Source organism: Passer montanus, unplaced genomic scaffold (assembly GCF_014805655.1).
Source record: "Passer montanus isolate IOZ18808 unplaced genomic scaffold, ASM1480565v1 scaffold298, whole genome shotgun sequence".
NCBI classification, from domain to species: Eukaryota; Metazoa; Chordata; class Aves; order Passeriformes; family Passeridae; genus Passer; species Passer montanus.
Genome location: NW_024367685.1, coordinates 31,407 through 53,849, shown reverse-complemented (window position 1 = coordinate 53,849; position 22,443 = coordinate 31,407). Strand labels below are relative to the sequence as shown.

Here is a 22,443-nt window from a genome sequence, read left to right as displayed (position 1 = left end):
CAGGGTTATTCCCATTTTTTCTAAGGTTATTCCCATTTTTCTGAGAGTTATTCCCATTTTTCCAAGGGTTATTCCCATTTTTCTGAGAGTTATTCCCATTTTTCCAAGGGTTATTCCCATTTTTCTGAGAATTACTCTCATTTTTCCAGGGTTATTTCCATTTCTCTGAGAGTTATTCCCTTTTCCCCAGGGGTTATTCCCATTTTTCTAAAGTTATTCCCATTTTTCTGAGAGTTATTCCCATTTTTCCAAGGGTTATTCCCATTTTTCTGGGGGTTATTTACCTGGAATATTCTATTTCATTTTATCTATTTTATCTTACCTATTTGATTTATTGATTTACTTGCTTAATATTTATTTACTTATTTGTTAATTAATTTCTATTTATTTTTTTATTTAATTTATTTAAACTTATTTATTTATCTGACGATTTTCATTAATTTATTTTATTTAATTTAAATGTATTTTTATTTTATTTATTTATTTATTTTATTTTATTTATTTTATTTATTTATTTTATTTTATTTTATTTTATTTCATTCCATTTTATTCAATTAATTTAATTTTATTTTGACTTATTTATTTATTTCCTTTAATTTTATTTATTTTATTTATTTTATTTATTTTATTTTTATTTTATTTTATTTTATTTTATTTTATTTTATTTTATTTTATTTTATTTTATTTTATTTTATTTTATTTTATTTTATTTTATTTTATTTTATTTCATTTCATTTCATTTCATTTCATTTCATTTCATTATTATTTTTGTTGGATTTTTAAAATTTTTTTTAAATTTTATTTTAATTTTTTGGGGTTTTTTCCCCCTTTCCCGGCCCGGCGCCGAAGGGGTTACGGGAGGAGGCGGCGCCGCCGCGATCCCGGGAAAATCCCTTCCCGATTTTCCAGCCTCCATCCCGAGCTTTCCCAGCGGGAGGAGGATGCGGGAAGCCGGGATAACGGCGGGGGCGCATCCCGCTATTCCCGGCTTATTCCCGCTTTATCTTTTTGGGTTTTTTCCCGGATTTTTCCCGGATTTTTTCCCGGGTTTTGCGGATCCCGGCGGGAAGGAGGAGCAGGGGAGGCATCGCGACATCTCTGGGGCTGAGCTGGGAGAGCTGGGAAAGCGCCTGGAAAAGCAGCCGGGAATCCGCCGGGAATCCGCCGGGAAAGGACCGGGAATTGACCGGGAATAATCCGGGAATTGACCGGGAATTGACCGGGGAAAACCCGGGAATCGGCGGGGAAGGAACCGGGAATTGGCCGGGAAGGAATTCCGGGAATCAGCCGGGAAAAAAAAAAAAAACGGGAAGGATTTTCAGGAATCAGCCGTGACTCGGCCGGGAATTGTGCGGGAAGGAATTTCGGGAATCAGCCGGGAAGGAATTTCGGGAATCGGCCGGGAATCGGCGGGGAAGGAACCGGGAAAGGATTTTGGGAATCGGCCGGGACAGAGCCGGGATTTGACCAGGAAAGAGCCGGGATTTGACCAGGAAAGAGCCGGGATTTGACCGGGAATTGTCCGGGAAGGAATTTCGGGAATCAGCCGGGAAATCGGCCGGGAAAGAGCCGGGATTTGACCGGGAAGGAATTTCGGGAAAGGGCCGGGATTTGACAGGGAATCGGCCGGGATTTGACCGGGAAGGAGCCGGGATTCAGCCGGGAATTTGACGGGGATTGGACCGGGAATTGTCCGGGAAGGAATTTCGGCATCCAGCCGCGCATCCCGGCGTTCCCAATCCCCGCTGCCGGAATTTTCCCGGGAATCGCGGCGGCCGCAGAGCCGGGCGGGCGATGCCGCCGGCGCCGCCGCTGCGCTGAGCATCCCTCTTTTCCCCCGCGGAAAACCGGGAATTCCGCGCCGGGATGCCGCGGAACCGCGCCTTCTCCGAGCCGGAATTCTCGGCCGAGTACTCCGCCGACTATTCCCTGAGCTTCCCGTCCGATCCCGACGGGAATCTCCGCCGCTCCCGGGACTCGCCGGCCGCGCCGGGCTGGGGGCCGTGCCCGTGCCTGCCGCATTCCCGGCGCTTCTCCTTCTCGCCGGAATCCCTGGAAAACCTCTACCAGGCTTATTTCCGCCGGCAGCGCCACGAGACCCTGCTGGTGCTGGTGGTCTTCTCCGCCCTCTTCGACTGCTACATCCTGGGAATGTGCGCGGCGTTCTCCCGCACGGAAAAGCTCTTCCCGGCGCTGGCGGCGCTGGCCGGGCTGCTGGCGCACGGCGGCATCTTCCTGCTCCTCAGGTCCCGGCTGCTCCCGGAGGATTTTTCCCAGAGGTTCCTGCCCGGCGGGCTGTGGGCGCTGGCGGTGGCGCAGCTCTGGGGCTTGCTGGGCTGGGAGCTGCGGAGGAGCTTTCCCGAGGCGGCGGACGCGGCGGGCTGGCAGGCGATCCTCGCCTTCTCCTGCTTCCTGACGCTGCCGCTGCGCCTGGCGCGGATCCTGCTGCTGGCGGCCGCCTCCTGCGGCGGGCACGCGCTGCTCCTGGGAATCCTGCAGTTCCAGAGGGGCCCGGAGAGCGCCGAGCCCGGCCAGCTGGCCAGGCAGGTGCGGGAACGGGGCGGGAATGCGCTGGGAATGGGCTGGGAGTTCCATGGATGGAGGGGTGCTGGCCAGGCAGGTGCGGGAACGGGGCGGGAATGCGCTGGGAATGGGCTGGGAGTTCCATGGATTGAGTGGTTCTGGCCAGGCAGGTGCGGGAATGGAGCGGGAATGAGTAGGGAATGGGGTGGGAATGATGGGAATGGAAAGGGAACGGACAGGGAATGGGCTGGGAAGGAGATGGGACTGGATTGGGAATGGTGGGAATGAGGTGGGAATGGTGGGAAGGAGGTGGGAATGGGGAAGGAATGGGCTGGGAACGGTGGGAATTCCATGGATCGATGGGTGCTGGCCAGGCAGGTGCAGGAATGGAGCAGAAATGAGTAGGGAATGGGCTGGGAATGGAAAGGGAATGGGCAGGGAACGGGCTGGTAAAGGAATGGGACTGGATTGGGAATGGAGTGGGAATGGTGGGAAAGGGCAGGGAATGGGATGGGAATGAGGCTGGAATGCTGGGAATGGTGTGGGAATGGCGCGGATCCTGCTGCTGGCGGCCGCCTCCTGCGGCGGGCACGCGCTGCTCCTGGGAATCCTGCAGTTCCAGAGGGGCCCGGAGAGCGCCGAGCCCGGCCAGCTGGCCAGGCAGGTGCGGGAACGGGGCGGGAATGCGCTGGGAATGGGCTGGGAGTTCCATGGATCGAGAGGTGCTGGCCAGGCAGGTGCGGGAACGGGGCGGGAATGCGCTGGGAATGGGCTGGGAGTTCCATGGATGGAGGGGTGCTGGCCAGGCAGGTGCGGGAACGGGCTGGGATTGGAGTGGGAATGAAAAGGGAATGGGGCAGGAATGGGTTGGAAATGGTGGGAATTCAATGGATGGAGGGGTGCTGGTCAGGCAAATGTGGAATGGAAAGGTAATGGGGTGGGAATGGAGCAGGAATGAAAAGGGAACGGGGCAGGGAATGGTGGGAATGGGTGGAATTGGTGGGAATTCCATGGATCGAAGGGTGCTGGCCAGGCAGGTGCGGGAATGGAGCCGGAATGAAAAGGGAATGGTGGGAATGGAAAGGGAATGGACAGGGAATGGGCTGGGAATGGGCTGGGAAAGGAGTGGGACTGGATTGGGAATGGTGGGAATGGGGTGGGAATGGGCAGGGAATGGGCTGGGAATGATGGGAATGGGCAGGGAATGGGGTGGGAAAAGACAGGGAATGGGGACTGGGAATGGGGTGGGAATGGAAAGAGAATGGACAGGGAATGGGCTGGGAATGGTGGGAATGGAATGGGAATGGTGAGAATTCCATGGATGGAGGGGTGCTGGCCAGGCAGGTGCAGGAACGGGGCGGGATTGGAGTGGGAATGGGCTGGGAGTTCCATGGATGGAGGAGAGATGGCCAGGCAGGTGTGGGAATGGAGCCGGAATGGATCAGGAATGAAAAGGGAATGGGGCTGGGAATGGTGTGGGAATGGGCTGGGAAGGGAAAGGGAATGGGATGGGAATGGGGTGGGAGTTCCATGGATGGAGGAGAGATGGCCAGGCAGGTGTGGGAATGGAGCAGGGAATTGTGGAAAAAGGATTGGGAATGGACAGGAAATGATATTGGAATGATAAGAATGGAAAGAGAATTGGCTGGGAAAGGAATAGGAGTGGATTTGGAATGGTGGGAATGGGTGGGGAAGGGGGCAGGAATGGGCTGGGAATGGTGGGAATGGAAAGAGAATGGGCTGGGAAAGGAAAGGGAATGGTGGGAATGGAAAGGGAATGGACAGGGAATGGGCTGGGAAAGGGATGGGACTGGATTGGGAATGGGGTGGGAATGATGGGAATGGAAAGAGAATGGTCTGAGAAAGGGATGGGAATGGGGTGGGAATGGGGTGGGAATTGCATGGATGGAGTGGTGCTGGCCAGGCAGGTGCGGGAATGGAGTGGGAATGAAAAGGGAATGGGGCAGGGAATGGTGGGAATGGAAAGGGAATGGGCAGGGAACGGGCTGGGAATGGGCTGGGAAAGGAGTGGGACTGGATTGGGAATGGTGGGAATGGGGTGGGAATGGGGCAGGAATGGGCTGGGAATGGGCTGGGAATGGTGGGAATGGAATGGGAATGGTGAGAATTCCATGGATCAAGGGGTTCTGGCCAGGCAGGTGCGGGAATGGAGTGGGAATGGGGTGGGAATGGTGGGAATGGTCAGGGACTGGACAGGGAACGGTGGGAATTCCATGGATTGTGAGGAGATGGCCGGGCAAGCACGGGAATGGAAAAGGAATGGGATTGCAGTTTTCCCAGGATTTGGGATCTGGGATTGGAGCTTTTCCCACAGAATATTTGGGATTCAGGATCGGTGCTTTTCCCGCAGAATTTGGGATTTGGGATCTCCATGTTGGAGTTTTTCCCCGCAGGATTTAGGACCTGGGATTGGAACTTTTCCCGCAGAATTTGGGGTTTGGGATCCAGGATCTCCTCCATGTTGGAGCTTTTCCTGCAGAATTTGGGATCTGGGATCGGAACTTTTCCCGCAGGATCTGGGATTTGGGATGGGAGCTTTTCCCACAGAATTTGTGATCTGGGATCTGAACATTTCCCGCAGCATTTGGGGCTTGGGATGGGAGCTTATCCCACAGGATTTGGGATCCGGGATCGGAGTTTTCCCCACAGAAATTTGGTGAGCCACGATCTCCATGCCGGAGCTTTTCCACCGAGTTTGGAATTTGGGATCTGGAATCTCCTCCTTGACGGAGCTTTTCCCGCAGAATCTGGGATCCGGGAAGTGTTCTGGATCTGGGATCACATCAGGAGAGTTTTTTTGGGATGAGACTCACGGAAGGGCAGTGGGATGCTCGTGGAAAAGCAGCTGGAATGGGATGGGCGAGAGGGTTCCCGGGATTTTCAGGATTCCCAGGATTTTCCTCATTCCTGGGATTTCCAGCATTCCCAGTGTTCCCGGCTTTCCGTGGCCATCCATGGGAACGGGATCCAGCCAATGGGATCAGGATCCAGCCAATGGGGACAGGATCCAATCCGTGGGATTCTGGGTGAATCCTGTGGGATCGGGATCCATCCCATGGAATCAAGATCCAGCCAATGGGATCAGGATCCAATCCATGGGGACAGGATACAGTCCTGTGGGGTCAGGATCAAATCCTTGGGATCAGGATCAAATCCATGGGATCAGGATCCAGCCAATGGGATCAGGATCCAATCCATGGGATCGGGATTCAATCCATGGGATCGGGATCCAATCCATGGGATCACCATGGGTCTGGATCAATCCTGGGGGATCAGGATCCAATCCATGGGGACAGGATCTATTCCATGGGTCTGGATCAATCCTGTGGGATCAGGATCCATCCCATGGAATCAGGATCCATCCCACAAATGTTCTGTGATCCCAAATGCCAGCCCTTTTATCCCAATGATCCTATTGTCCCAAATTTCCAGTGGTTCATCCCAAATATCTCATGATCCCAAATTCCTGCTGTTTCCTCCTGAAGATCCCACGATCCCAAATTCCCAGTCTTTCTTCCCAAAGATCCTGTGACCCCAAACTCCTGCTGTTTGTTCCCAAATATCCTGTGATCCCAAATTCCCAGTTTTTCATCCCAATGATCCTGTGATCCCAAATTCCAGCTCTTTCTTTCCGAATATCCCACAATTCCAAATTCCAGCTCTTTCTTCCCAAAGATCCTGTGATCCCAAATTCCCGCTGTTTGGTCCTGAATATCCTGCAATCCCAAATTCCTGTTGTTTCTTCCCAAAAAGCCTGTGATCCCAAATGCCAGCTCTTTTATCCCAGTGATCCCGTGATCCCAAATTCCTCCTCTTCCTTCCCAAAGGTCCAGTGATCCCAAATTCCCAATTTCATTTTGAAGATCCTACTATCCCAAATTCCCACTGGTTCATCCCAAATATCCCATGATCCCAAATTCCTGCTCTTTCATCCAGAATGTTCCATGATCCCGAATTCCTCCTCTTTGATCCCGAATGTCCTGTGATCCCAAATTCCCACCATTCAATCCCGAAGATCTCACGATCCCAAATCCCCGCCATTTGATCCCGAAGATCCCGCGATCGAAACGTTTTCCTCTTTCATCCCGAATGTTCCGCAATCCCGAGTTCCTGCTGCTTTTCTGAAATATCCCTGATCCCAAACCCCCACCGCTCCATCCCGAATACCCTGTGATCCCAAATTCCCAAATATCCCCCAATCCCAAATTCCCGAATATCCCCCAATCCCAAATTCCTGCCCTTTCTCCCCAAAGATCCTGCGATAACAAATTCCCATTGATTCTTCCCAAAGATCCCACGATCCCAAATTCCTCCTCTTTCATCCCAGAGATCGCATGATCCCAAATTTCCGCTGTTTCATCCCAAAGCACCCGTGATCCCAAATTCCCTCCATTCCATCCCAAAGATCCGTGATCCCAAATCCCTGCCGCTCCATCCCAAAGATCCCCTGGGAATTCCCACTGGGAACCCAAATTCCCACTGTTTGTTCCCAAAACTCTGTTGATCCCAAATCCCTGTGCTTCCATCCCAAACATCCCCTGATCCCAAATTCCTGCCTTTTCTTCCCAAAGATCCTGGGATAACAAATTCCCAGTGATTCTTCCAAAGATCCCACGGTCCCAAATCCCTGCTGTTTCTTCCCAAATATCCCACGATCCCAAACTCCTCCTCTTTCATCCCAAATATCCCATCATCCCAAATTTCCGCTGTTTCATCCCGAAGGACCTGCGATCCCAAATTCCCACCGTTCCATCCCAACTATCCCGTGATCCCAAATCCCCGCCGTTCCATCCCGAAGATCCCTGATCCCAAGTTCCCACTGTTTGATCCTGAGATCCCAAATTCCCTCCATTCCATCCCAAAGACCCCGCGATCCCAAATCCCCACTGTTTCACCCCAAAAATCCCTGATCCCAAATCCCCGCCGTTTCACCCCAAAAATCCCTGATCCCAAACCCCCACCTTTCCATCCCGAGCATCCCAAATTCCCGGATATCCCCTGATCCCAAATTCCCGAGTATCCCGTGGCTGATCCCAAATCCCCGCCGTTCCATCCGGAGTATCCCAAATTCCCGAGTATCCCGTGGCTGATCCCAAATCCCGCCCCCAGCTGCTGTCCAGCGTGGCGCTGTTCACCTGCGCGGTGGGCGCCATGTTGTATTTGATGGCCGACCGGAAGCACCGGAAGGCGTTCCTCCACAATTCCCGCCGTTCCATCCCGAGCATCCCAAATTCCCGAGTATCCCCTGATCCCAAATTCCTGAGTATCCCATGATTGATCTCAAATCCGGGCCCATTCCCGCCCCCAGCTGCTGTCCAACGTGGCGCTGTTCACCTGCGCAGTGGCGGTGGGCGCCATGTTGTACATGATGGCCGACCTGAAGGTGTTCCTCCCAAATTCCCGCCGTTCCATCTCGAATATCCCAAATTCCCGAGTATCCCGAATTCCCGAGTATCCCCTGATCCCAAATTCCCGAGTATCCCGTGGCTGATCCCGGCTCCCGCCCCCAGCTGCTGTCCAACGTGGCGCTGTACGGCTGCGCGGTGGCGGTGGGCGCCATGTCGTACGTGATGGCCGACCGGAAGCACCGGAAGGCGTTCCTGGAGGCGCGGCAATCCCTGGAGGTCAAACTCAACCTGGAGGAGCAGAGCCAGCAGCAGGTGGGGACGCCGGGAACGCGGGAACGCCGGGAATGCGGGAACGCCGGGAACGCGGGAACGCCGGGAACGCGGGAATGGGAATGGCAGGAGTGGGGGTGGGAATGGGATTGGGGATGGGATTGGAATGGGAGTGGGATTGGGATGGGGATGGGGATAGGAATGGGGATGGGAATGGGATTGGGAATGGGATTGGGGATGGGAGTGGGATTGGCATTGGGATTGGGATTGGGAGTGGGATTGGGATTGGGGATGGGGATGGGAATGGGGGCAGGTGGGGACGCCGGGAACGCGGGAACGCCGGGAACGCGGGAATGGGAATGGCAGGAGTGGGGGTGGGAATGGGATTGGGGATGGGATTGGAATGGGAGTGGGATTGGGATGGGGATGGGGATAGGAATGGGGATGGGAATGGGATTGGGAATGGGATTGGGGATGGGATTGGGGATGGGATTGGAGATGGGATTGGGAATGGGATTAGGAATGGGATTGGAATTAGGAATGGGATGGGAATGGGAGTGGGATTGGGATTGGGATGGAGATAGGAATGGGATTGGGAATGGGCATGGAATTAGGAATGGGATTGTGAACAAGATCAGGAACGGGAACGGGATTGGGAATGGGGCCAGGAATGGGAATGGGGTGAGGATAGCATTGGGAATAAGAATGGGAATGGGAATGGGAATGGGAACGGGATTGCGAACAAGATCAGGAACGGGAACGGGATTGGGAATGGGGCTGGCAATGGGGCGGGGATGAACTCAGGAATGGGGTCAGGAATGGGATTGGGGTTGGGATTGGGATTGGGATTGGGGTGGGGATTGGAATGGGAATGGGATTGGATTGGGGATGGAAATGGAATAGGAATGGGCATGGAATTGGGAATGGGATTGCGAACAAGATCAGGAACGGGAACGGGATTGGGAATGGGGCCAGGAATGGGAATGGGGCCAGGAATGGGAATGGGGTGAGGATGGGATTGGGAATAGGAATGGGATTGTGAATGGGGATGGGATTGGGGCCGGGAATGGGGCTGGGAATAGGATCAGGAATGGGATTGTGAATAGGATAGGAATGGGCTGTTCCTCGGGAATCTCCTGGGAATGAGGACAGGGACACGGAGCCGTTGCTCTGGCAATGGATCTGCCTCACGCCGGCGTTCCCAGCAGAATTCCCGGGTTCCCGAGGGAAAATCCACCTCGTTAGCAGAGTTCCGTGTGTTTCACGGAAATTCCCACACGGAGATGGGCGGATCCTTCCCTGCTCCAGCTGGAGAACCAGCCCTGATCCAGGGATATTGATCCCTGATCCATTCCCCATCCAGGAATATCGATTCCTGATCAATTCCTGATCCACCCTGGATCCATGCATTCCTGGATTTAGGATTTGGGATGTGGAATGTGGGATGTGGAATGTGGGATGTGGGATTTGAGATGTGGGATTTGGGATGTGGGATTTGAGATGTGGGATGATTGGATTTGAGATTCGGGATGTAAGATGTGGGATGTTGGGTTTGGAATTGGATTTGGGATTTGGGATGTGGGATTTGGGGTTTGGGATGTGGGCTGGTTGGATTTGAGATTTGGGATTTAGGATGTGGGATGTTGGATTTGGGATTGGGTTTGGGATTTGGGATGTGGGATGTTGGATTTGGGATGTGGGACAATTGGATTTGAGATTTGGGATTTGGGATGTGGGACGATTGGATTTGAGATTTGGGATGTGGGATGTTGGATGTTGGATCTGAGATGTGGGTTTAGAATGTGGGATTTGGGATGTGGGATGTGGGCTGTTCCTCGGGAATCTCCTGGGAATGAGGACAGGGACACGGAGCCGTTGCTCTGGCAATGGATCTGCCTCACGCCGGCGTTCCCAGCAGAATTCCCGGGTTCCCGAGGGGAAATCCACCTCGTTAGCAGAGTTCCGTGTGTTTCACGGAAATTCCCACACGGAGATGGGCGGATCCTTCCCTGCTCCAGCTGGAGAACCAGCCCTGATCCAGGGATATTGATCCCTGATCCATTCCCGATCCAGGAATATCGATTCCTGATCAATTCCTGATCCACCCTGGATCCATGCATTCCTGGATTTAGGATTTGGGATGTGGAATGTGGGATGTGGGATTTGAGATGTGGGATTTGAGATGTGGGATGATTGGATTTGAGATTCGGGATGTAAGATGTGGGATGTTGGGTTTGGGATGTGGGATTTGGGATGTGGGACTATTGGATTTGAGATTTGGGATTTGGGATGTGGGATGTTGGATGTTGGATCTGAGATGTGGGTTTAGAATGTGGGATTTGGGATGTGGGATGACTGGATTTGAGATTTGGGATGGGATGTAGGATGTGGGATGTTGGATTTAGGATCGGATTTGGGATTTGGGATGTGGGCTGGTTGGATTTGACATTTGGGATTTGGGATGTGGGATGTTGGATTTGGGATTGGGTTTGGGATTTGGGATGTGGGATGTTGGATTTGGGATGTGGGATTCAGTGCTTTTCCATGAATGACTCCCGCCAGGAACGGTTTAATCCCATTTTGCTCCGTGGGGAAGCTCCCAGGGATCTTTGGGAATCTCAGGGAACTCCAGCCCAGCCAGGAATTCCTTCCCAAATCCCACCCCAAATCCCTCCCCTTTCCCAGGGAATTCCCTCCATTCCCAGCTCTCCCAGCCTGGGATTGGATCCATCCCCATCCCAACTCCTCCTTGAGAAGGAATTTTGGAAATTCCCTGGGAATTCGGGACTCCAGGAAGGGTCTCCCTTCCCTTCTCCATCCCCAAAAATTCCATAAAAATCCCTTGGGATGGATCCTGAGCATCCTGGATCTCGGAATCCTGGAATGGTTTGGGATGGGATCCACGGACCTTCAATCCCATCCCACATTCCAACCCCAATCCCAAACTGCTCCAACCTTTCCCGGGACGCTCCCAGGGGCGAACCAACCCCTCCCCTCCGTGCCACACCCGACTTTTCTTGTGATTCCAAATGTTTTCCCCCAGATTTACTGATTTTCTGCCAGAATTCCCTTCTCTTTTCCATTCCCAAATTTCATAAAGCCCCCTCGGGATGGATCCTGAGTGTCCTTGATCCCAGAATCCCGGAATGGTTTGGGATGGGATCCACGGACCTTCAATCCCATCCCACATTCCAACCCCAATCCCAAACTGCTCCAACCTTTCCCGGCACGCTCCCAGGGGCGAACCAACCCCTCCCCTCGGTGCCACACCCGACTTTTCCTGGAATTCCAAATGTTTTCCCCCAGAATTACCAATTTTCCCCCAAATTCCCTTCTCTTTTCCATCCCCAAATTCCATCAAAATCCCTCGGGATGGATCCTGAGCGTCCTGGATCTTGGAATCCCAGAATGGTTGGGATGGGATCCATGGACCTTCAATCCCATCCCACATTCCAACCCCAGTCCCAAACTGCTCCAACCTTTCCTGGGACGCTCCCAGGGGCGAACCAACCCCTCCCCTCGGTGCCACACCCGACTTTTCCCGGAATTCCTGATTTTTTCCATCCCCAAATTCCATAAAGCCCCCTCGGGATGGATCCTGAGCGTCCTTGATCCCAGAATCCCAGAATGGTTTGGGGCGGGATCCACGGACCTTCAATCCCACCCCACATTCCAACCCCTCCCCTCGGTGCCACACTGGACGTTTTTCCCCCGGAATTCCCGACGTGTTTTTCCCGGGAATTCTGTCCCTCAGGAGCGGCTGATGCTGTCCATCCTGCCCAAGCACGTGGCCGACGAGATGCTGAAGGACATGAAGAAGGACCCGAGCCAGAAGGAGCTGCAGCAGTTCAACACCATGTACATGTACCGCCACGAGAACGTCAGGTCAGCGCCCCGGAATCCCGGGAAAACATTCCCGGAGCGCTCCCCACATCCCCAAAAGTCCCCCCGCTTTACGTGCGGACAGTGCTCCCGGAAAACCGGCGGGAAAATCCCCGAAATTCCCGTTCTGTGCGGGAAAACGGTCGAGGGGAATAATGGGAATTCCCCAAAATCCCCCTGTTCCGTGCCTGGGAAACATTCCTGGAAATCCCCATGGGAATTCCACAAAATTCCCCCTTTCTGTGCTGAAAATGTTCCCAGAAAACCGGCGGGAATTCCCAAAATTTCCCCCATTCCACGTGGAAAACGTTCCCGGAAAACCAGCGGGAATTCCCCAAATTCCCCAATTCGGCACAGAAAACATTCCAGGGGAACTGGTAGGAATTCCCAGAATTCCCGCTGTTCCGTGCAGAAAACTCCCTGGAAAACTTGCGGGGATTCCCAAAATTTGCATAGAAAATGTTCCTGGAAAAGCAGCAGGAATTCCCAAAATTCCAGCATTTGGGATTTGGGATGTGGGATGTTGGATGTTGGATCTGAGATGTGGGTTTAGAATGTGGGATTTGGGATGTGGGATTTGGGGTTTGGGATGTGGGCTGGTTGGATTTGAGATTTGGGATTTAGGATGTGGGATGTTGGATTTGGGATTGGGTTTGGGATTTGGGATGTGGGATGTTGGATTTGGGATTGGGTTTGGGATTTGGGATGTGGGATGTTGGATTTGGGATTGGGTTTGGGATTTGGGATGTGGGATGTTGGATTTGGGATGTGGGATTCAGTGCTTTTCCATGAATGACTCCCGCCAGGAACGGTTTAATCCCATTTCGCTCCGTGGGGAAGCTCCCAGGGATCTTTGGGAATCTCAGGGAACTCCAGCCCAGCCAGGAATTCCTTCCCAAATCCCACCCCAAATCCCTCCCCTTTCCCAGGGAATTCCCTCCATTCCCAGCTCTCCCAGCCTGGGATTGGATCCATCCCCATCCCAACTCCTCCTTGAGAAGGAATTTTGGAAATTCCCTGGGAATTCGGGACTCCAGGAAGGGTCTCCCTTCCCTTCTCCATCCCCAAAAATTCCATAAAAATCCCTTGGGATGGATCCTGAGCATCCTGGATCTCGGAATCCTGGAATGGTTTGGGATGGGATCCACGGACCTTCAATCCCCTCCCATTCCAACCCCAATCCCAAACTGCTCCAACCTTTCCCGGGACGCTCCCAGGGGCGAACCAACCCCTCCCCTCCGTGCCACACTGGACATTTTCCCGGAATTCCTGATGTTTTTCCCCCAGAATTACCAATTTTCCCCCAAATTCCCTTCTCTTTTCCATCCCCAAATTCCATAAAAATCCCTCGGGAAAAATTCTGAGCGTCCTGGATCCCGGAATCCCAGAATGGTTTGGGATGGGATCCACGGACCTTCAATCCCCTCCCATTCCAACCCCAATCCCAAACTGCTCCAACCTTTCCTTGGACACTCCCAGGGGCGAACCAACCCCTCCCCTCCGTGCCACACTGGACATTTTCCCGGAATTCCTGATGTTTTTCCCCCAGAATTACCAATTTTCCCCCAAATTCCCAGCTCTTTTCCATTCCCAAATTCCATAAAACCCCCTTGGGATGGATCCTGAGTGTCCTGTATCCCAGAATCCCGGAATGGTTTGGGGTGGGATCCACGGACCTTCAATCCCATCCCACATTCCAACCCCAATCCCAAACTGCTCCAACCTTTCCCGGCACGCTCCCAGGGGCGAACCAACCCCTCCCCTCGGTGCCACACCCGACTTTTCCTGGAATTCCAAATGTTTTCCCCCAGAATTACCAATTTTCCCCCAAATTCCCTTCTCTTTTCCATCCCCAAATTCCATCAAAATCCCTCGGGATGGATCCTGAGCGTCCTGGATCTTGGAATCCCAGAATGGTTTGGGGCGGGATCCACGGACCTTCAATCCCACCCCACATTCCAACCCCTCCCCTCGGTGCCACACCCGACTTTTCCCGGAATTCCTGATTTTTTCCATCCCCAAATTCCATAAAGCCCCCTCGGGATGGATCCTGAGCGTCCTTGATCCCAGAATCCCAGAATGGTTTGGGGCGGGATCCACGGACCTTCAATCCCACCCCACATTCCAACCCCTCCCCTCGGTGCCACACTGGACGTTTTTCCCCCGGAATTCCCGACGTGTTTTTCCCGGGAATTCTGTCCCTCAGGAGCGGCTGATGCTGTCCATCCTGCCCAAGCACGTGGCCGACGAGATGCTGAAGGACATGAAGAAGGACCCGAGCCAGAAGGAGCTGCAGCAGTTCAACACCATGTACATGTACCGCCACGAGAACGTCAGGTCAGCGCCCCGGAATCCCGGGAAAACATTCCCGGAGCGCTCCCCACATCCCCAAAAGTCCCCCCGCTTTACGTGCGGACAGTGCTCCCGGAAAACCGGCGGGAAAATCCCCGAAATTCCCGTTCTGTGCGGGAAAACGGTCGAGGGGAATAATGGGAATTCCCCAAAATCCCCCTGTTCCGTGCCTGGGAAACATTCCTGGAAATCCCCATGGGAATTCCACAAAATTCCCCCTTTCTGTGCTGAAAATGTTCCCAGAAAACCGGTGGGAATTCCCAAAATTTCCCCCATTCCACGTGGAAAACGTTCCCGGAAAACCAGCGGGAATTCCCCAAATTCCCCAATTCGGCACAGAAAACATTCCAGGGGAACTGGTAGGAATTCCCAGAATTCCCGCTGTTCCGTGCAGAAAACTCCCTGGAAAACTTGCGGGGATTCCCAAAATTTGCATAGAAAATGTTCCTGGAAAAGCAGCAGGAATTCCCAAAATTCCAGCATGGAAAACATTCCTTTGAAACCAGTGGGAATTCCCAAAATTCCCCCATTCTGAGTGGAAAACATTCCTGGAAAAACAGCGGGGAATTTCCCCAAAATTCCCCCATTCTGCACAGAAAATGTTCCTGGAAAACCCCTCAGGAATTCCCAAAATCCCCCGCTTTCCATGCGGAAAAAATTGCTGGGAAAACGGTTGGGAATCCCCGAAATTCCACCATCCTGTGTGGAAAAACGAGGGAAATCACGGGAATTCCCAAAATTCACCCGTGGTGCCCAGAAAATGTTCCCAGAAAATCATCAGGAATTTCCAAAATTTCCCCATTCTGCACAGAAAATGTTCCCGGAAAACCATCGGGAATTCCCAAAATTCCCCCGTCCTGCCCAGAAAACTTTCCCAGGAAACCAGTGGGAATTCCCAAAATTCCAGCATGGAAAACATTCAATTGAAACCAGTGGGAATTCCCAAGATTCCCCCGTTCCGCGCAGAAAATGCTCCCGGAAAACCAGTGGGAATCCCAGAAATTCCTCCTGTTCCGTACAGAAAATGTTGCCAGGAAAGCAGCGGGAATTCCCAAAATTCTGGCGTAGAAAACGTTCCTGGAAAACTGCTGGGAATTCCCAAAATTCCCCCATTCTGAGTGGAAAACGTTCCCGGAAAACCAGCGGGGAATTTCCCCAGAATTCCCCCGTTCAGTGCAGAAAACATTCCCGGAAAAATGCTGAGAATTCCCAAAATTCCAGCGTGGAAAGCGTTCCCAGAAAACCAGCGGGAATTCCCAAAATTCCCCCATTCTGCATGGAAAACATTCCCAGAAAAACAGGGTGAATTCCCAAAACTCCCCCTGTTCCATGCTGAAAATGTTCCCGGAAAACCGGCAGGAATTCCCCAAAATTCTCCCATTCTGCACGGAAAACATTCCCGGAAAACCGGCGGGAATTCCCAAATCTGGGATTGAGTTTTCAGGGCATCGTTTTTTGCCGTATCCAGGATTTTTTTTTTTGGGAAAACGGGAATGAGGAAGTCGGGTTTGAATTTTGTATCCCACATCCAGGATTTTTTTTTTGGGAAAAATGGGAATGAGGAAGTTGGGATTGAGTTTGTTGTGTGTCGTTTTTGCCTTATCCCGGATTTTTTTTTGGGAAAACAGGAAGTGGGAAGTCGGGACTGAGTTTGTGTCACCACATCCAGGATTTTTTGGGGAAAAATGGGAATGAAGAAGTTGGGATTGAGTTTGTTGTGTGTCGTTTTTGCCTTATCCCGGATTTTTTTTTTATATTTTTTTGGGAAAACAGGAAGTGGGAAATCTGGGCTGAGTTCATATATCCAGGTTTTTTTTTTTTTTGGAAAACTGGAAATGAGGGAGTTGGGATTGAGTTTGTAGAACGTCGTTTTCACCAGATCCTGGATTGTTTTTGGGAAAACTGGGAATGAGGAAGTCGGGACTGAGCTTGTATCGCCACATCCGGGATTTTTTTGGGAGGAAAACAGGAATGGGAATGTCAGGACTGAGTTTGTCAAGTGTCGTTTGCACCGGATCCAGGATTTTTTTTGGGAAAACGGGAATGAGGAAGTCGGGTTTGAATTTTGTATCCCACATCCAGGATTTTTTTTGGAAAAATGGGAATGAAGAAGCTGGGATTGAGTTTGTTGAGCGTAGTTTTTGCCTTATCCCGGATTTTTTTTTTTATTTTTTTGGGAAAACAGGAAGTGGGAAATCCGGGCTGCGTTCATATATCCAGATTTTTTTTTTTTTTGGGAAAACTGGGAATGAGGGAGTTGGGATTGAGTTTGTTGAGTGTGGTTTTCACCAGATCCAGGATTTTTTTTGGGAAAACTTCAATGAGGGAGATGGGACTGAGTTTGTATCGCCACATCCGGGATTTTTTTGGGGGGAAAACAGGAAGGAGAAAGTCAGGATTAAGTTCGTTGAGTGTCATTTTTTCCATATCCAGCACTTTTTTTTGGGAATACGGGAATGGGGGAGTTGGGACTGAATTTGTATCCCCACATCCAGGATTTTTTTTTTTTGGGAAAACAGGAATGAGGGAGTTGGGATTGGGTTTGTATCATCACATCCCGGGTAGACTTTTTCTGGAAAATGGGAATGGGGAAGCCAGGATAAAGTTTGTCGAGCGTCGTTTTTGCCTTATCCCGGATATTTTTTTTGGGAAAACTGGGAATGGGGGAAGTCGGGACTGAGTTTGTATCGCCACATCCAGGAATTTTTTTAGGAAAACTGGAAATGAGGGAGTTGGGATTGAGTTTGTAGAACGTCGTTTTCACCAGATCCTGGATTGTTTTTGGGAAAACTGGGAATGAGGAAGTCGGGACTGAGCTTGTATCGCCACATCCGGGATTTTTTTGGGAGGAAAACAGGAATGGGAATGTCAGGACTGAGTTTGTCAAGTGTCGTTTGCACCGGATCCAGGATTTTTTTTGGGAAAACGGGAATGAGGAAGTCGGGTTTGAATTTTGTATCCCACATCCAGGATTTTTTTTTTGGGAAAAATGGGAATGAGGAAGTTGGGATTGAGTTTGTTGTGTGTCGTTTTTGCCTTATCCCGGATTTTTTTTTGGGAAAACAGGAAGTGGGAAGTCGGGACTGAGTTTGTGTCACCACATCCAGGATTTTTTGGGGAAAAATGGGAATGAAGAAGTTGGGATTGAGTTTGTTGTGTGTCGTTTTTGCCTTATCCCGGATTTTTTTTTGGGAAAACAGGAAGTGGGAAGTCGGGACTGAGTTTGTGTCACCACATCCAGGATTTTTTGGGGAAAAATGGGAATGAAGAAGTTGGGATTGAGTTTGTTGAGTGTGGTTTTCACCAGATCCAGGATTTTTTTTGGGAAAACTTCAATGAGGGAGAGAAAAATGGGAATGAGGAAGTTGGGATTGAGTTTGTTGTGTGTCGTTTTTGCCTTATCCCGGATTTTTTTTTGGGAAAACAGGAAGTGGGAAGTCGGGACTGAGTTTGTGTCACCACATCCAGGATTTTTTGGGGAAAAATGGGAATGAAGAAGTTGGGATTGAGTTTGTTGTGTGTCGTTTTTGCCTTATCCCGGATTTTTTTTTTATATTTTTTTGGGAAAACAGGAAGTGGGAAATCCGGGCTGCGTTCATATATCCAGATTTTTTTTTTTTTTGGGAAAACTGGGAATGAGGGAGTTGGGATTGAGTTTGTTGAGTGTGGTTTTCACCAGATCCAGGATTTTTTTTGGGAAAACTTCAATGAGGGAGATGGGACTGAGTTTGTATCGCCACATCCGGGATTTTTTTGGGGGGAAAACAGGAAGGAGAAAGTCAGGATTAAGTTCGTTGAGTGTCATTTTTTCCATATCCAGCACTTTTTTTTGGGAATACGGGAATGGGGGAGTTGGGACTGAATTTGTATCCCCACATCCAGGATTTTTTTTTTTTGGGAAAACAGGAATGAGGGAGTTGGGATTGGGTTTGTATCATCACATCCCGGGTAGACTTTTTCTGGAAAATGGGAATGGGGAAGCCAGGATAAAGTTTTTTTTTTTTTTTGGAAAACTGGAAATGAGGGAGTTGGGATTGAGTTTGTAGAACGTCGTTTTCACCAGATCCTGGATTGTTTTTGGGAAAACTGGGAATGAGGAAGTCGGGACTGAGCTTGTATCGCCACATCCGGGATTTTTTTGGGAGGAAAACAGGAATGGGAATGTCAGGACTGAGTTTGTCAAGTGTCGTTTGCACCGGATCCAGGATTTTTTTTGGGAAAACGGGAATGAGAAATTCAGGATTGAGTTAGTATTGCCACATCCGGGATTTTTTTTGGGAAAACAGGAATGAGAAAGTCAGGATTAAGTTTGTTGAGTGTCATTTTTTCCATATCCAGCACTTTTTTTTGGGAATACGGGAATGGGGGAGTTGGGACTGAATTTGTATCCCCACATCCAGGATTTTTTTTTTTTGGGAAAACAGGAATGAGGGAGTTGGGATTGGGTTTGTATCATCACATCCCGGGTAGACTTTTTCTGGAAAATGGGAATGGGGAAGCCAGGATAAAGTTTGTCGAGCGTCGTTTTTGCCTTATCCCGGATATTTTTTTTGGGAAAACTGGGAATGGGGGAAGTCGGGACTGAGTTTGTATCGCCACATCCAGGAATTTTTTTAGGAAAACTGGAAATGAGGGAGTTGGGATTGAGTTTGTTGAGTGTGGTTTTCACCAGATCCTGGATTGTTTTTGGGAAAACTGGGAATGAGGAAGTCGGGACTGAGCTTGTATGGCCACATCCGGGATTTTTTTGGGGGGAAAAAAGGAATGGAGAATGTCAGGATTGAGTTTGTCGAGTGTCGTTTTTGCCATATCCAGGATTTTTTTTTGGGAAAACGGGCAATGGGGGAGTTGGGATTGAGTTGGTATCCCCACATCCGGGATTTTTGTTTTTGGGAGAATGGGAATGGGGAAATTGGGATTGAGATAGTGTCGCCACATCCGGGAATGTTTTTGGAAAAACAGGAATAAGGGAGTTGGGATTGAGTTTGTATCATCACATCCTGAACAGACTTTTTTTGGAAAATGGGAATGGGGGAAGTTGGGACTGAGTTTGTATCACCACATCCGGGATTTTTTGGGGGTGAAAACAGGAATGAAGATGTCGGGACTGAGTTTGTTGAGTGTCGTTTTTGCCTTATCCAGGATTTTTTTTTGGGGAAACGGGGACTGGGTGAAGTCGGGGCTGAGTTTGTATCGCCACATCCGGGATTTTTTGGGGGTGAAAACAGGAATGAGGATGTCAGGACTGAGTTTGTCGAGCGTCGTTTTTGCCTTATCCCGGATATTTTTTTTGGGAAAACTGGGAATGGGGGAAGTCGGGACTGAGTTTGTATCGCCACATCCAGGAATTTTTTTAGGAAAACTGGAAATGAGGGAGTTGGGATTGAGTTTGTTGAGTGTGGTTTTCACCAGATCCTGGATTGTTTTTGGGAAAACTGGGAATGAGGAAGTCGGGACTGAGCTTGTATGGCCACATCCGGGATTTTTTTGGGGGGAAAAAAGGAATGGAGAATGTCAGGATTGAGTTTGTCGAGTGTCGTTTTTGCCATATCCAGGATTTTTTTTTGGGAAAACGGGCAATGGGGGAGTTGGGATTGAGTTGGTATCCCCACATCCGGGATTTTTGTTTTTGGGAGAATGGGAATGGGGAAATTGGGATTGAGATAGTGTCGCCACATCCGGGAATTTTTTTGGAAAAACAGGAATAAGGGAGTTGGGATTGAGTTTGTATCATCACATCCCGAACAGACTTTTTTTGGAAAATGGGAATGGGGGAAGTTGGGACTGAGTTTGTATCACCACATCCGGGATTTTTTGGGGGTGAAAACAGGAATGAGGATGTCAGGACTGAGTTTGTCGAGCGTCGTTTTTGCCTTATCCAGGATTTTTTTTTGGGGAAACGGGGACTGGGTGAAGTCGGGGCTGAGTTTGTATCGCCACATCCGGGATTTTTTTGGAAAAACAGGAATAAGGAACTGGGATCGAGTTTGTGTCATCACATCCCGAATAGATTTTTCTTTTCTGGAAAATGGGAATGGGGAAGCCAGGATAAAGTTTGTCGAGCATTGTTTTTACCACATCCAGGAATTTTTTGGGGGGAAACGGGGAATGGGGGAAGTCGGGGCTGAGTTTGTATCCCCGCATCCGGGATTTTTTTGGGGTGAAAACAGGAATGGGGATGTCAGGATTGAATTTGTCGAGCCTCATTTTTGCAATATCCTGCTTTTTTTTTTTTTTTTTTGGGAAAATGGGAATTGGGGGAGTTGGGATTGGGTTTGTATCATCACATCCTGAACAGACTTTGTTTGGAAAATGGGAATGGGGGAGCCAGGATAAAGTTTGTCGAGCGTCGTTTTTGCCTTATCCAGGATTTTTTTGGGGGAAACTGGGACTGGGTGAAGTTGGGGCTGAGTTTGTATCCCCGCATCCGGGATTTTTTTGGGATGGGGGGAAGCGGGGTGCCGGGGCTGATCCGGGGGCGCTGTTCTTTTTTTTTTTTTTTTTTGGGAAAATGGGAATTGGGGGAGTTGGGATTGGGTTTGTATCATCACATCCTGAACAGACTTTGTTTGGAAAATGGGAATGGGGGAGCCAGGATAAAGTTTGTCGAGCGTCGTTTTTGCCTTATCCAGGATTTTTTTGGGGGAAACTGGGGCTGGGTGAAGTTGGGGCTGAGTTTGTATCCCCGCATCCGGGATTTTTTTGGGATGGGGGGAAGCGGGGTGCCGGGGCTGATCCGGGGGCGCTGTTCCCGCCCCGCAGCATCCTGTTTGCGGACATCGTGGGCTTCACGCAGCTCTCGTCGTCCTGCAGCGCCCAGGAGCTCGTCAAGCTCCTCAACGAGCTCTTCGCCCGCTTCGACAAGCTGGCCGCCGTGAGTGCGATTCCCAAAAAAACACGGAATTCCCAAAAAAACACGGAATTCCCAAAAAAATATAAATCCGGGATGGCGGCGAGGAGGTTGGGAATGCGCGGGGGGATGGAGGCGTCCCCGCCCCGATGGGTGGGGAAGGGAAATCTGAGGGTTTGCGTTGGGATTTGTGCGGGATCGTGGGAATTCCGGAATCATCCGGGGGTTGTCCCGGAATTCTGGGAATTGCCAGAAGCATCACCAGCTGCGGATCAAGATCCTGGGGGATTGCTACTACTGCATCTGCGGGCTGCCGGAATTCCGGGAGGACCACGCCGTCTGCTCCATCCGGATGGGGCTGGCCATGGTGGAGGCCATCGCGTAAGGAACGGCGGGAACGGGGACGGGAACGGGAGCGGGAACGGGGACGGGGAAGGGGATGGGAATGGGGATGGGCGGGGATGGGAATGGAAATGGAAATGGGGACGGGAATGGGGACGGGAATGGGGATGGGAATGGGAGTGGGAACGGGAATGGGAATGGAAATGGGGACGGGGAGGGGAATGGGAATGGAAATGGGGACGGGAATGGGGATGGGGACGGGAATGGGGACGGGAATGGGGATGGGAATGGGATGGGGACGGGGATGGGAATGGAAGTGGGAATGGGATGAGGACGGGAACGGGGATGGGAATGGGGACGGGAATGGGGATGGGGATGGGGACAGGGATGGGAATGGGATGGGGACGGGGATGGGAATGGAAGTGGGAATGGGGACTGGAACGGGAATGGGAATGGAAATGGGAATGGGAGTGGGAATGGGAATTGGAATGGGATTGGGGATGGGATGGGATGGGATGGGATGGGATGGGATGGGGATGGGGGAGGGGATGGCAATGGGGATGGGAATGGCAATGGGGATGGGAATGGGACGGGGACGGGAATGGGGATGGGGACGGGAATGGGGACGGGAATGGGGATGGGAATGGGATGGGGACGGGGATGGGAATGGAAGTGGGAATGGGATGAGGACGGGAACGGGGATGGGAATGGGGACGGGAATGGGGATGGGGATGGGGACAGGGATGGGAATGGGATGGGGACGGGGATGGGAATGGAAGTGGGAATGGGGACTGGAACGGGAATGGGAATGGAAATGGGAATGGGAGTGGGAATGGGAATTGGAATGGGATTGGG

At 51.0% G+C, this 22,443-nt stretch overlaps 1 protein-coding gene across 1 annotated transcript in view; it reads left to right on the top strand.

Moving 5' to 3' along the window:
- Positions 1–898: 898 nt before the first annotated feature.
- The window catches only part of ADCY3 (adenylate cyclase 3), a 42,637-nt gene continuing 21,092 nt past the window's right edge, over positions 899–22,443 (top strand). Inside the window, exons 1-5 of the mRNA XM_039714028.1 lie at positions 899–2,547; positions 8,055–8,204; positions 11,917–12,047; positions 21,159–21,270; positions 21,500–21,627. Of these exons, the coding sequence (XP_039569962.1) occupies positions 1,867–2,547; positions 8,055–8,204; positions 11,917–12,047; positions 21,159–21,270; positions 21,500–21,627 (1,202 nt within the window). The 5' untranslated portion in view covers positions 899–1,866. The remainder of the gene's footprint in view (positions 2,548–8,054; positions 8,205–11,916; positions 12,048–21,158; positions 21,271–21,499; positions 21,628–22,443) is intronic.